At 41.5% G+C, this 14,254-nt stretch overlaps 1 protein-coding gene across 2 annotated transcripts in view; it reads left to right on the top strand.

The window, feature by feature from the left end:
* The window catches only part of pacs1 (phosphofurin acidic cluster sorting protein 1), a 67,579-nt gene extending 53,953 nt beyond the window's left edge, over positions 1 to 13,626 (top strand). Inside the window, exons 8-24 of one of the 2 annotated variants that reach the window (XM_074624469.1) lie at positions 956 to 1,015; positions 1,928 to 2,088; positions 3,244 to 3,337; positions 5,978 to 6,058; positions 6,310 to 6,431; positions 7,096 to 7,231; positions 7,840 to 7,944; positions 8,038 to 8,144; positions 9,302 to 9,456; positions 9,755 to 9,865; positions 9,962 to 10,064; positions 10,152 to 10,194; positions 10,272 to 10,314; positions 10,401 to 10,542; positions 11,831 to 12,069; positions 12,559 to 12,678; positions 12,794 to 13,626. In XM_074624469.1, coding sequence (XP_074480570.1) covers positions 956 to 1,015; positions 1,928 to 2,088; positions 3,244 to 3,337; positions 5,978 to 6,058; positions 6,310 to 6,431; positions 7,096 to 7,231; positions 7,840 to 7,944; positions 8,038 to 8,144; positions 9,302 to 9,456; positions 9,755 to 9,865; positions 9,962 to 10,064; positions 10,152 to 10,194; positions 10,272 to 10,314; positions 10,401 to 10,542; positions 11,831 to 12,069; positions 12,559 to 12,678; positions 12,794 to 12,912 — 1,941 coding nt within the window. In that variant the 3' untranslated portion in view covers positions 12,913 to 13,626. Of the gene's footprint in view, positions 1 to 955; positions 1,016 to 1,927; positions 2,089 to 3,243; positions 3,338 to 5,974; positions 6,059 to 6,309; positions 6,432 to 7,095; positions 7,232 to 7,839; positions 7,945 to 8,037; positions 8,145 to 9,301; positions 9,457 to 9,754; positions 9,866 to 9,961; positions 10,065 to 10,151; positions 10,195 to 10,271; positions 10,315 to 10,400; positions 10,543 to 11,830; positions 12,070 to 12,558; positions 12,679 to 12,793 lie in introns of both variants that reach the window. The other variant, XM_074624468.1, reaches the window with a different exon arrangement.
* Positions 13,627 to 14,254: the final 628 nt, after the last annotated feature.

Here is a 14,254-nt window from a genome sequence, read left to right as displayed (position 1 = left end):
CCCCTGAGGGGATCAATAAAGTGCCTTCTTCTCCTTCTTCTTCAAATAACCAGATAGAAATGTCTGTCTTTAACTAAATAAGCTTTCATTGTTTGTTGCTTTATAGCGAGTTTCAGTTCATTGTTTAGCTGTCCGACTCGCAACTTCACTGTTTTGGTTCACTCACCACTCTCATAGTGTCATGTTTGTCTGCAGCAGAACCCGCTGTACGCGACCTGCTTAGCACCAGACAGCCGACGGACAAAGTTAGCAACTAGCTGGGGAACATAGTGGAGCATTTAGCAGCTACAGAGCCAGATATTTCCTTCAGGAGTCGGTGGAGACCAAAAACAGAGCTAAAAGAGAGTGAATATTGGACAAGTGGACACAAACACGACTCCAAATGTTCTCTCCAAATTCACAACTTGTTTCACCATCCCCCAAGTGACCAAGAAATCAATTATTGCAGGGTTAAAGAAAAAGCAGTGGTTGGGCCAAAAATAGTTCATGCAGCTGAAGATCCACTGCCTTTTATAGAACAAGACAGTCGAGCTAACAGTCATAATTTCCAGTCTTTTTTAAACTTCAAAAGCACATTTCAAGAACACCCTGAGCTGCTGAGTCACTTTTCATAAATTGTACATGCACTATACCTTTCTTTTCAAATAACTCAGCTTGTTAAATAAATAAGCAACCCTTTGTACTTATTCACGCAAACATCTGCGATGGGAGGCGTCGACTTGACAACCTCAATAAACACGCACGCTCTCACGTATTCCATTTTAAATAACACGAGCTGCAGTGCACGGAAACATCTGCAGAGATAACACTTGATTTATGTGACATGCAGAATGGAGTATCCATTAACTGCTGCTGTCATCTCTCTCTACGCCATACATCCCTCTCCCTCACACATATAGAAATACGAGCATCCACCTCCTGATCGTCTCATGTTGTCCTCTTTCTTCCTCCACAGCAACCCAACATCAAGCAGAAGTTCGTCGCCCTGCTGAAAAGGTTTAAAGTCACTGATGAGGTACGCTCTTCGGCTTTCGCTTTTCTCTCCTGATGTCACACATTTCATTCGCGAGGTTCAGAGTGTCTATTTGCTTCAGAGGTGTCGAGGCAGAAGTCGACATGTATTTCAGTTTTGGCTTTGAAGACACGGAGAGGTGTGTGGGAGAGATGTGGCAGAACAACTGAGATTCATCTGAAAACACTAAACATTGTTGATTTAAAATAGAAACAGAAATGTGTTCAATGTGTTTCTGGAGTGATTCCACCAGAATGTGTGTTTTTGATCTCGCGCTAATCACACTTCTGTGTATATCCATCCATTATCTGTAACCGCTTATCCTATTTGGGGTCGCGGGGGTGCTGGAGCCGATCCCAGCTGGCATTGAGCGAAGGCGGCGTACACCCTGGTGAGATCGACAGACTATCACAGGGCTGACACATAGAGACAGACAGCGATTCACACTCACATTCACACCTACGGGCAATTTAGAGTCAACAATTAACCTTGGACTGTGGGGGGGGGGGGGGGGGGAACCGGAGCAAACCCACGCTGACACGGCGAGAACATGCAAACTCCACATAGAAGGGCCCCAAGCTGTATTCGAACCTGCGACCCTCTAACTGGGTACGGCTGATGTTAAATTAAACGGGTCACTGCACTGTAGCATGTAAACATCTCACTTCTTTCACTTTTACTTTTTCACCGCCTGTGAAGTCTCAGACTTGCAGAGCCTTGTGGGTACATTTTTGATGTCAACAGGAAAAACTGTGTTTAGTATCACTGTTGGGATCAGCACATCTCGTCTGTAGGGAGGTTATTATTACTGCTCAGGGGAGCAGGTTGCTGACACATTATATAACCTTTTATATGTGTGAACAGAACTGATCAAAGCTACATGTTGATCACTTGTGTCCTCTGCGTCTCGTCCAGGTTGGTTTCGGCCTGGAGCATGTGTCGAGGGAGCAGATCCAGGAGGTTGAGGAGGACCTGGACGAGCTTTACGACAGCCTGGAGATGTACAACCCCAGCGACAGCGGGCCGGAGATGGAGGAGACCGACAGCATCCTCAGCACGCCCAAACCTAAGCTAAGGTAGCGGATGTAATATCACTAATCACACACACATCTACAATACACTACAGTGTCTTATCTGTTGTTTCAAACACTTTGCTGCTGCATGCTTCACTAGGACTCCTCATAGTTCTCCAGTGACAATTCAGAGCTCCCTCTGTTGGTGAAAACTGCTCATAGCAGTCATGTTGAAGTTTATTTGAGGTTTCCATGAGCCAGAATTGGGTCAGTTAACTTCCATCTAAATGTAAACCAAAACCAGTGGTGGAAGAAGAACTCAGATTTTTTACTTAAGTAAAAGTAGAATAGCTTAAAAATACTTCATTTCAAGTAAAAGTATTGAATTCATAATGTTATTTAGGTAAAATTACAAAAGTTTTATCAGCAAAATGTAATTAAAGTATAAAAAGTAAAAGTACTCTTCTGTTTTTATCATTAGCAAATACACATAAGATCTCTTTTAATGTTGTAGTTTGTCAATGTGGAGCCAATTTGTGATACTTTGTACACTACTGGGTAGATTAGTAGTATAGTACTTCATCATATCATGCAATCTGATCATTTAAAGTGTCAAGTAAATGTAGTGGAGTAAAAAGTACAATATTTACATCTGAGGTGTAGCGAAGTAGAAAGCAGCATAAAATGGAAATACTCCAGTAAAGTACAAGTATATCAGAGTTGTACTTAAGTACATTCCCTGAGTGAAAACCTCAGAATATAAAAAATAGTTTAAAAAAAGTAATGTCATTCCCAATATTTACTTTAAAGCATAAGTTTAAGAAAGAAAGTCTGTTACCTTAAGTCACTTAAACTCACAGCTGGGGCTCCTGTGATCGAAATCATTATTTTTTTTTAAAGTCTGAGTAGTTGAATGAGTCAACAAATCTAAAAACTCCTTGTTATGACCCCCAGAGAGGCCAATAACAGAATCAAAGAGTCTCTTCACTTATTTTTAGTCCTGTCTTGTGATCTCAGCCTCAAAATGTGATACAGCACTCGAAATAGCTCTATTTGATGGTGTTATAATAAGATACTGATGAGCTGTTCTTCCTCTTTTCTCTTTCTTTTGTGCCTGTCACAGTTCTGTAGATGTTATTATTAACACCTGTACTTTCAAGTCAAACTGTCAGCTGTGAAAGACAAGATTCTTATGTTTCTGTATCTCTGTGTGTTCAGGCCCTTCTTTGAGGGAATGTCCCAGTCCAGCTCCCAGACGGAGATCGGCAGCCTGAACAGCAAAGGCAGTTTGGGTCGAGACACTTTCAGCCCGGTGAGTAACTCAGAACCGCGAGGAAGCAGCAGCTGCAGCTGCAGCAGCAGCAGGACTATCGCTCATGTGAGCTGTGGGGCGTTTGTGTTTGCCGCTCAAAAAAACCTGAACCGTTTGTTGTTGTTTTTTCCTCTGTCTCGCCGGGAGATGAGAGCAGTAAATATTTATTGTTCTCAAAGGGCGTCTGACTTCAGACATGACCTCATTTAAACTGTGCTACAGGTGCAATACACTAGGGATGATAATAATTAAGAATTTAAATTAAGAATTAAGAAAGAATTACGAATTTTAACGAGTTAACGCTATCGCATTTTTAAATTATATTCTCACAAAATATTTCATATTAGATTTTCTAAGAAATTTGAGTTAGCATGTGCTTGTTATTATCAATTTAGACGACTTTACCATATCACGATATCTCGATATATGATTTTATCACGATATGATTCCATTAAAAGACGATAAATCATATTGAATTATTGCCCAGCCTTGATTTTAAGCATCTGGTGCGATTGTTCAGTATTTCTAGAGATCATCTTTAAACTGAACCAAACCTTTTGCTGTTTTAAACTCAAATTAATTTTGTTCTGATCAGAGATTATAGATTGAATTTTTATTATTTTCTTTTCTCTAAATGTAGTTGTTTTTGCTATTGTTTAGTTGTTTTTTTTTGCACTTATTTTTTTATTTATTCATCACACTTAATACAAAAAACATAGAAGAGATGAACATACAATTACACTTGTTTTAACGTAAATTATTTTCTTCTCATGTCTGTTCTAAACATTGTTAAGAGATACTTCTTCATTGGTAATACTAATATTCATATTACAGAAACATGAGCAGCATATCTCACCTCTCATATCATCAATGAACCTACCACTGTAACTGCAGCATTAACCAAACAATAAACAGGTGTAATAGAAATAAAAATGAATACAAAAAAAAGAAATGAAAGTAAGAGAATGAAAAAAGAAATGACTAAAGTTCTGGCATCGCCCCGTAAAATTATTTATTTATTTATTGTAAAAGAAAAACGTTTTATGCATCATGGCCGTTGTTGCCTCATCCCGTATTTATAAACTTATTCACATAGTCCTTACCGAGTAAATAATTTCACAAAGTGCTTCACACTCACAGTTTCCTCATGGCAAGATAATAAAATAATAAAACAGTGTGCACTAAATAGCACACAGTAACATAAAACAGTGTAACAATACAGCACAAATTGAAGCAGCACAAGCTGGAAAACATCGTGCGGCTCTGCATTGATGAGAATCTGAAGCCAATGGAAATCGCCCAGCGGGGGAGGCAGCGTGCAAATAGAACATTTCAGAAACGTTTCCTTAATGGAGCAGAAATCCAATAGCTCTTTGACGGTCGCCATCTGCTCAATAAAAAGTGTGTTTAATCTCGTCAAGCTGAAAGGATTTCAAGCTACATTCAACCAGCTGCAGTTCCTCTTTTCATACTGATACTGAAGTAAGCCTTTTAGTGTTGCGACTGCTGTCTGTCTGCACACACTTCTTAAGAGGATGTTTGTTGTGGAAAAGTCTGCCTTCATTTCTTTTAACAGTTTTAAACCCAATTTATTAACAAAATAGCAATTAGAAAACTAATATCTTTTGGACATGGCTGCTGTTATGTTAGATTGGTTAGGATGCTGCATAATGACTTCTGTTGTTATAGTTTCATTTACTGAATCTCGAGTCTCATTAAAGGGATAGTTCGGGTGTTTTGAAGTGGGGTTGTATGACGTACTTATCCATAGTCGGTGTATTACCTGCAGTGGATGACAGTCGGCACGCCCCCAGTTTAGAGAAGCACACAGGAGTGACTGTACAGAAGCAAAGTAATGTACAGCTGTGGACAGGGGTAACAGCAAAACGTATTTTAGCCACCTAAAAGAAAGGCTCACCTAAAAAAATCAATATCAGTTTGACTGAAAGCTATATCTAGAATATTTCCCCCGGTTTACCTTGCTGTCAGAATGCCCTTTCCGATGGGAAAAGTGAGGTCGTTGTATCCATTTATGCTCTTTTCAAAGCCACCAGACTCCATAGAAAAAAACAGTATTTTTACCTCACAGAACACGGGGGTTGCTGATCTACCGCTGCCTTGATCGGTTAGTTCGTTTGTGTTATTGTGTGACTTTTGTCAGTTCGGATACACCAAAGTCACACAATAACACAGACGAACTAACCGATCGAGGCAGCGGTAGATTAGCAACTCCTCTGTTCTGGGAGGTAAAATTACTGTTATTTTTCAATGGAGTCTGGTGGCTTTGGTGAGAGCATAGATAACGGCTTCAGTTCCCCGTCGGAAACATAGACTGTATAGCTGTCATGACGGCAAGGTAAACCGGTGAAAATATTCTAAATATAGTGCACACTCAAGTTGATTTTGATTCTTTTAGGTGGTTAAAATACATTTTGCTGCCAGCCCCGTCCACAGCAGTACATTGCTTTGCTCCCGTGCCAAACTCCTGTCTGTTTCTCTAAACTGGGGGCGTGCCGACCGTCATCTACAGTAGGTAATACACTCACTATGGATAAGTATCTCATACAACCTCGCTTCAAAACACCCGAACTATCCCTTTAAGCCTGTAAACTGACTGTCGCTCCTTCGTCTCACCAGCAGGGGGAGCAGCCTCCTATAGAGAAGATGAAACTCTCTCGCAGCCGCAACCTGGATGAGGCCCTCTCTGAGACCGACACACTGGTATGACTCTTACAATGTGTGTGTGTGTGTGAAGGAGAGAGAGTTAATGGAGTGTCGGGATCTTTGCTAATATCACTCCGAGGGGGAATTCGCTGCCATCTGTGCTGCAAGTGAGACAGATTGAGAGAGACGGAGAGAACAGAAGAAAAGAAAAGGGATGAAGTGTCGGAGAAGATGGCTTTAGGATTGCTGGCATCTCCTTTTTCTGACACTGATAGTCTGTCATTGTGTGTGTGTGTATGTGTGTGTAGGAGCTAACGGATCAGGAGCTGTTTGCTGAGGTGGGCCCCTGCATCACGGTGTCAGTGGCAGAGAAACCCCGTACACCTATGAAGAGCAGCAAAAGTGAAACCCAGGCCATGCCATCGCCACGGTAATGACTCACCCCATATTATAGAAAACACATTGCATTTATTTATGCATTTCTATATCTACATCTTTATCATTTATGGATAAACATTTTGAGCAAACTTGATATTGTGGTGTTTTGGCTTCATCGTTGCTAGAAATCACTATCACTCTTTTCTTTGTCTGTTCCGGCGTAGAATTTACTTTTATTTCTTTATTCTCGGGGGCAATGATCAACATCACTGTTAATGTGCCAGTGTTCCCTCAGCCTGATGTTAAAATTGGCCATTAAAATAACAAATAAAAAACACACAACATATAAAAATTAGAACAGGAGTAAGCAAAAGATGCTGTCAACAGCTCGACAGGATAAAAAAGCTCAGTGGAGAACGGCAGCATCATGCAAAGTAGGACATTTAGAAAGCAGGCAGTTAATACAAAATGTTAAGCATACAGTCGGCACAAACAGTTAAAACATGACAACATAAAATCACATTACAGAAGAAAAAATATAATATACACAATAAACCCAGCACTAAAAATAAAGAAATATTAAAAAGTAATTCGATTAACACCACAAAATCCCATCAGTCAGTTTAAAGAAACTTGCTGGTGCTCCGATATCACAAGATGATGCCATTTGATCTTGTTTTTTTACATCCTGCCTTCCTCTTTTTTTCACCCCACAGGTTGGATGGAGGCCACACGCCCAGACAGAAGCGCATCAGCACTCCCATGAAGGAGAGACAACTGTCCAAACCTTTGAGTGAACGCACCAACAGCTCAGACTCTGAGAGATCCCCGGAGCTGGGACACAGCACGCCGGTAAGTTAGCATCCTTTTCAGGTTCTTATCGTAAGCTACAGCGTCATTTTAAAGAAGACCTATTATGCTTATCAGGTGCTTACTTGTATTTGGGGTTTCTAGTACAACCCCCAATCTTAAAGTTCAAACTTCACCTATGCTGCTAGGCCGGTATTATGCAAATGTGTTACTTGGTGACATCATCACGTTACGGAAGAAAAGGCGGGACTTAAAGCGAGGCGTTTCAGGCAGTTCAGGAGCAGTGTTTCTCCCTTTGGCGTAGACTTTGGACTTCGCAGAACTTTTACATGCACAGAAGACTATATAACACACTAAAGGAAAAGCACAAAAGCATAATAGCTCCTCTTTAACCTTGCATAAAGACATAAATCATCAGGTAGCAGTTAAGGGATTTACTCTTTGTTCTGTGTCGTCCTCTGCTCGCCCCCTTCTTGTCTTTTCACAAAGTAAAGAACACAAATGCGTCCTGATAATCTATGACTCGCCTGCAGCTCAGAAATGAATTATGTATGTGCTGATGAGTCATCTGAAGAGTTAATGTGTTGCTGTAGGGGGGGTTATGTACTCAGCATGTGTGTGTGTGTGTGTGTGTCTGTGTGTGTGTGTAGCTCCTGAGGAAGGCAATGTACGACCAGCTGAACCAGATTTTGTTGTCGGACTCTGCGCTCCCAGAGAGCCTGATCTTGGTCAACGGCACCGACTGGCAGGGGCAGGTAAGTGTGTGTGTGTGTGTAAAGCATTTCCCCAACAACGTTTAGTGGGCGTTTTTCATCATGCATCTTACCTTTTGTGTGTGTGTGTCGCAGTATGTTGCAGAGCAGCTGCAGGTGCAGAGACACCCGGTGGTCTGCACGTGTTCGTCGGCTGAAATCCAGGCGGTGCTGTCGGCTGTGCTCACTCGCATCCAGAAGTTGTGAGTGTTTTTGTGAAAAGCTGACATTCAAACACACACACAGAAACACACACTATCTGAGTTATAGCGCCCCTTGGTTTGCAGGATGACTCATCTCCTTTGTCTTTTTTCCTGCGTTAAGCCTTATTTTCTCTGTTTTCTGTCCTCTGTTTGACCCTTTTCTCTTCTTCTCTTCCAGCCTCCACATCTCTTCCTCCTCCTCATCTTAGCCTTTATCTAGAGCTTTACTTCTCTTTGTGCCAAGACAATACTTTTTATATCTATCTCATCTCTCCCCCTTTTCTCCTCTTGGCTCTCTCCATCCCTTCACCCTCTCTCTTCCCTCTCTCACAATATTCATTTTACTTTATTGGACTTTGCCAAAGCTTATAAAAGAAAATAGGGGATAAAGAAAAAGAAAGCAATTGTGATTGAGATACAAACTGGTTATATACTAGAAGAAAGAAATGGTAAACATTAAAGAGGATCATTATATATCTTGTGTAAATCCATTCTGAGACAAATACATTAATGTTAGAGGCTCAATGTGGTTTATACAGAAAAGTGTGTTTTGTCCAGTGGGCAACCTTTCTCTAATAGCCAGCAGGGGGCGACTCCTCTGGTTGCAAAAACAAGTCTGATTGTATAGAAGTGAGAAAATGAGGCTACTTCTCACTTGATTTATTACCTCAGTAAACATTGTAAACATGAATTTATGGTCTCAATCGCTAGTTTCAAGTCTTCTTCAATACAGCATGATGTTCATTTTGTAAATTATGGTCCAAATTAGAGTCAAATAGACCATAAAGCAGGGGATGCTTTAGGGCGTGGCTACCTTGTGATTGACAGGTCGCTACCACGGCGTTGTCCGTTTTTTCATTTTACAACTTTAACAACTTCTGGTTGCTGGCTCATAGATAGAATGCAAGTTTAAGGCCGTTCCTCACTGGCTTCACTTCTCACACCCGGAGGTTGCCAACTGGACAAAACAAGTAATTTAAGGATGTAAATGTCCTATTTGAATTTGTAGCCGTGTGATTTGTTTTCTTGTCTCTGCTGTTTACTGTAATCTGTTTTTCAAAGGCTTTGATGGATGAGACCGTGTGGTGAAGCTCTAGTCCAACACAGCACTGATATAATGCCTCTCTCTCTCTCTCTCTCTCTCTCTGTCTCTGTAGCTGTAACTGTAACTCGTCCATGCCCAGAGCGGTGAAAGTGGCGGCGGTGGGCAGCCAGAGTTACCTGGGAGCCATCCTGCAGTTCTTTGTCACGCAGCTCGCCAACAAAACGTCCGACTGGCTCAATCACATGCGCTTCCTGGTAGTGCCTCTGGGTAAGAGATTCTGGTTGTTGGCGATTAGGAAAGTGCTGCATCGTCATGCTGCAGCAAAGGTTTTATTATTTTCTGTCTGGGGAGTGACAAACCTCTGTTCTATCATTCTCCAGACAGCCGTTACACACAGTGTGCTGATTTAGTTTAGAGAAATATTGTCATAGTGTCTCAGTAGCTTGAAAGGTGCCGTCGCGCCTCATAAAACGATGGCTTCATTTAATTTATTTATTTGTTTGTTGTTGCTCAATTCACTTTCTTTCTTTCCTTCCCTTCACTTTTTCTCCATCTCTTCCATCAGGCTCCCACCCGGTTGCCAAGCACATCGGCGCCCTCGACAACCGCTACAGCTCCTCCTTCCTGGACGGGGCGTGGAGAGACGTGTTCAGCCGCTCCGAGCCGCCGCAGACAGGTACCGCCCGTCGCACGGTACAAACACATTGCAAACCTCAGTGGGGGTTGATGATCTCACAATACAGACACACAGATTTCTCCTTGTCACCTCCAGATCAGCTCGATGTAGCGGCGAGAATCTCCCAGTACATTAGCGGAGCCACGGTCACACACCAGCTGCCCATCGCTGAGGCCATGCTCACCTGCAAACACAGGACGTGAGTACAGACGCCGCACAAACACAAAACCACAGCAGTTACTCTTGTTTGTTTCTTCTAATCTTTGTTCTTTCTCTCCTTTTCCAGGCGAGATGAAGACTCCTACCAGAAGTTTATTCCTTTTATAGGGGTACGATTTTACTCCTTGATTGATGGATTATTGCTGATTATTTCGATATTTTGCTGATGTTCCTTCTTGTTTTCCAGGTAGTGAAGGTTGGTCTTATCGAGTCTGGTCCTTCTCCAACAGGTGAGTGTTTGGAAGTAGTTTCAACACATGTCTCAAACTGATTAAGCTGCTGCTGCTGATGCGTTAACGTTCATTTTGTTTTTAAGGAGATACAGACGAGGGCGTGGCGGTGAGTTTGGCTGTCCCCTCCACGTCTCCCCCCTCCCACGGCTCACCCACAGGGATGATTAAAGAGGCCGCTACGCCTCCCTCCTCCCCCTCCATGGGCAGCGTCCTCACAGTACAAGGGTAAACCTGACCTCCTCCCTTCTTCCTCTTCTTCCTCTTCTTCCTCTTTTTTCACACTTCATTTTGCATCAGACTCCTTTATCCCTCTTCACCCTCTTTATCATTGGAGGAACTCATACACCGTTCGTAGCTGTACCTACAAAAAGTAATGCACTGTAATTCTTATATATATACTACAAATTCAGTTTGTATGTAATCCACGTAATCGTGAACCAGGAAGAGTGACAAATGCTGAGTGTCCGTACTTAAGTTACGCCACTTCTTGTGGTTTTTTTTCTTTTTTCTTTATAAAGATTTCTTTGTATTAGCAAAAGGCTTATTTTACAATTCAATTCCAACGTGTATCAACATTTCTTTTTTGTTTTTAAAACAAATATTGAAACCAGAAAAATAAAATAAAATAACATAAGAAATTAATAATTATAGAATTTTTTTTGGTTGATATTGATAATGAACCTATCCTTGTATCAAATATACTTTAACTACATAATAATTATAATAATTATAATAATCATAATTATAACAATGAGTAAATGAAAATATAAAAATGTAAGATACATTCAAAGTTATGATTGAAATAATACAGACAAAATTATTAGAAAATAAAAAACATGTAAAAAACAAAAAAAAATCATATTGAATAAGATATATATAAATAATAAACACTAATATCTAGTGCACATACACGTTGATAAATCTGAATACGTCAGGAGCGATCATGGTTTGAAGAAATATTAATAGTAGAAAACAAAACTGTCTAAAATGATGATATTGCTTTGAATACTGAGTTGTAACACAGATTTTAACACCTTTAAACCATTTATCTATGTTAGTTCTATACGCAAAGAGTTGCATATTTCGATCTTGGCACCAGTTTAGCTTTAGCAGTTCCAAAAAGTGAGGGACTCTTTGATACTTCCGTCGTGTTTTCATCAGTTTGATTCAGCTGATTTTTGCTGCTGCGGTCCATCTCTGAAGAGCCACACAGACTGCAGCTGTGTCTGATCTAAAGTTTCTATTTCACCCTCTGCAGAATAAACTTGGTGCAACATAATGAAGACCTTTTTTTTTTATTTATTTTGAAACTAGTTTTGAATTTAAATGAATTGTGTCAGATCAGGTGCTGCAGAGGCTGACAGGTTGCCTGCTCAGCAGAACTTCTCTTGACAAAGACCCCTCCTGATTTAGTATTTCCTCCTTACATCTGTTCTCTTGAAACCAAAAATGTCTCTCTAACCGCTGCTGAAAGTGTATCGGCTGTGGTTTCACAAACACTTCCTGTCCACAGGAGTCCCAGCATGTCTCACTGCGTGGACGCCATCGGCCTGCAGGTCGACTACTGGCTGGCCTCTCTGGCCGAGAAGCGGCGGGACGGCGACAGGCGCGACACGGGCAACAAAAACACACTGAAGAGCGCCTTCCGCTCGTTGCAGGTCAGCAGGCTACCAGGCGAGGGCAACAACGATTCGCAGGCGCAGGTCAGCACCATGGCCATGACCGTGGTCACCAAGGAGAAGAACAAGAAAGGTGAGATGAGGATGAAAGTAGAGATGTTCCAATAACGTTTTTTCCTTCCCTTCCTTCCGAGTACCGATCAGATACCACCGTGATAAAAAATATACAGAGTTATTATCATTATTATTATTATTATTACTTCTGACCATGTATGGATGTTATCTTTGTTGTATGAGCACCGCAGGACGACACAGAGGCACATGATTTTTTCATGTCTCATGCACTACTGTCAGGATATAGTGATCGTTTTATAAAAATAACTTTTTTAATCATATCTTCTCCATTAATAAATTATGATATCAGATCGTTTCATAGACTGGCGTACTCGCCGATACCCGATACCTAAGTTTGGCAGCATTGGACGCATTTCTGATACTGTAATCGGAACAACTCTAATGGAAAGAGTGAACATCAGAATTATCCATTTCATCTTCGATGTCCAAGTACATAATGATACACACTTACAGTGCTTTTACAATTTCTCTCTCTACCTCTCTTCAGTTCCCACTATCTTCCTGGGAAAGAAGCCAAAGGAGAAGGATGTGGACTCAAAGAGCCAGGTCATTGAAGGCATCAGCCGGCTCATCTGCTCTGCCAAACAGCAACAGACCATCCTGAAAGGTAACCCAGGATGATTCTGTACCTCGATGTCCTTTATGTGTGTTTGTTTTTCTTTCCTTTTATTAGTTTTATCGCATCAGTCTTTTATTCAGCCGAGTTTTCTGTTTCCCTCCAGTGTCCATAGACGGCGTGGAGTGGAACGACGTTAAGTTCTTTCAGCTTGCCGCCCAGTGGCCCACTCACGTCAAATACCTACCCGTCGGACTCTTCGGCTACAGCAAGCCCCCCTCCTAGGGGCGAGCTCAAGCCGGCTCCTCTGACCCCAACTTGACCTTCGACTCTTCTCGATCCTGTAACACCCGTCACGCAAAGACCCCGCCTCATAGCACCTGCAGATCTGAGAGAAGACGTCGACGAGTGTCTGGATTCTTTCTTTAGATTAATTTAGCTACAGTCTTTCTCTTTGGAGAGGAGGAGGAGGAGGAGGAGGAGGAGGAGGGTGGTGTTGGGGTGCAGCGTTCTTACTAGTCACTTTAATGCCCCTTTTTGTGTGTGTTTGTGTGTGTTCGTGTGTGTGGCGAGTGTGCATGCACACGTGAATGTACAGTATGTGTGTGTGTGTGTGTGTGTGTGTGTGTTTAAAAGGGGCGTACAGCACAAGTTCATTAGCTAACTGCCATTTACGTTTCCGTTCTATGGAATGCAATAGCATGCAACAACTCACCGATTTCAAGCCCTTAAAGTCCGACCCTCAGCTTTTGACCCTTTCAAGGTCCCGCTCACCTCGAGACCTGATCCACTCGTGCATGCTCCGAACTAATACACCACTCATGTGCCGGAAAGCAGTAACTCAAAATAATAATAAAAACAGGGCTTTAATATTTGCATGAGCCAGTGAAATCACACATAAAAAAAGTCTCCTCTACTCACAAAATGCTGTCAAATAAACGGCTTACATGTCAGATACATCAACAGATGCCCTTCAACACAGCCCCCATTATTATTGTTTTTATTTCAAGGGCTTCCATATAATTTAAAATATTTTTTTCTGTACCAAAATAAGTCATTTGGATGTCTAATGCCAAACGTTTCCTTTTAAAAAAGAATATATATAAAGGGGAAGTGTCTCTGTTATTGTGCTCTTGTGAAAAAAAGTAAAACCTTCCCTTTAACGCTGTTTCGTGATGCGTAGTGTACGTTTTTGTGACGAGTTCCAGGATATCAGGGCAGGGGCTACTGTGACGTGCAGTTTTCTTTCTCTTCTTATTTGCTATGCACTTACGAAGAAACATCTGGGTGTTTGCAGAGTACGGCTGGTAGGAATAGATTAACCCAAGCAAACACGCAACCGGAAACAACTAAATGCATATTTAAACAGTCCAAAACTCAGCAGCGTTGATGGGAATATGACGGATAAACATGAGTATCTAGAGCGCAAAAATGGGAGTCAAACACCTGCAATAAAGCACAAAGTTGTTCGCCAGTTGTCCCCCAAATAATCGTTTCTTTATTGGCAACAGACTGGCAGCTTTCTCTTCAGTGAAAACAGCAGACCTGGTCAAACAAATCTAATTTTTGAAGCATTTTTCATTTCTCTTGAGACTCCTTAATAACCTTAATTTTATCAGGAACAAAA

Source organism: Sebastes fasciatus, chromosome 22 (genome assembly GCF_043250625.1).
Source record: "Sebastes fasciatus isolate fSebFas1 chromosome 22, fSebFas1.pri, whole genome shotgun sequence".
Classification (NCBI taxonomy): domain Eukaryota; kingdom Metazoa; phylum Chordata; class Actinopteri; order Perciformes; family Sebastidae; genus Sebastes; species Sebastes fasciatus.
Note: the sequence above shows the minus strand (reverse complement) of the source record. Positions and strands in the feature narration are given on the sequence as shown.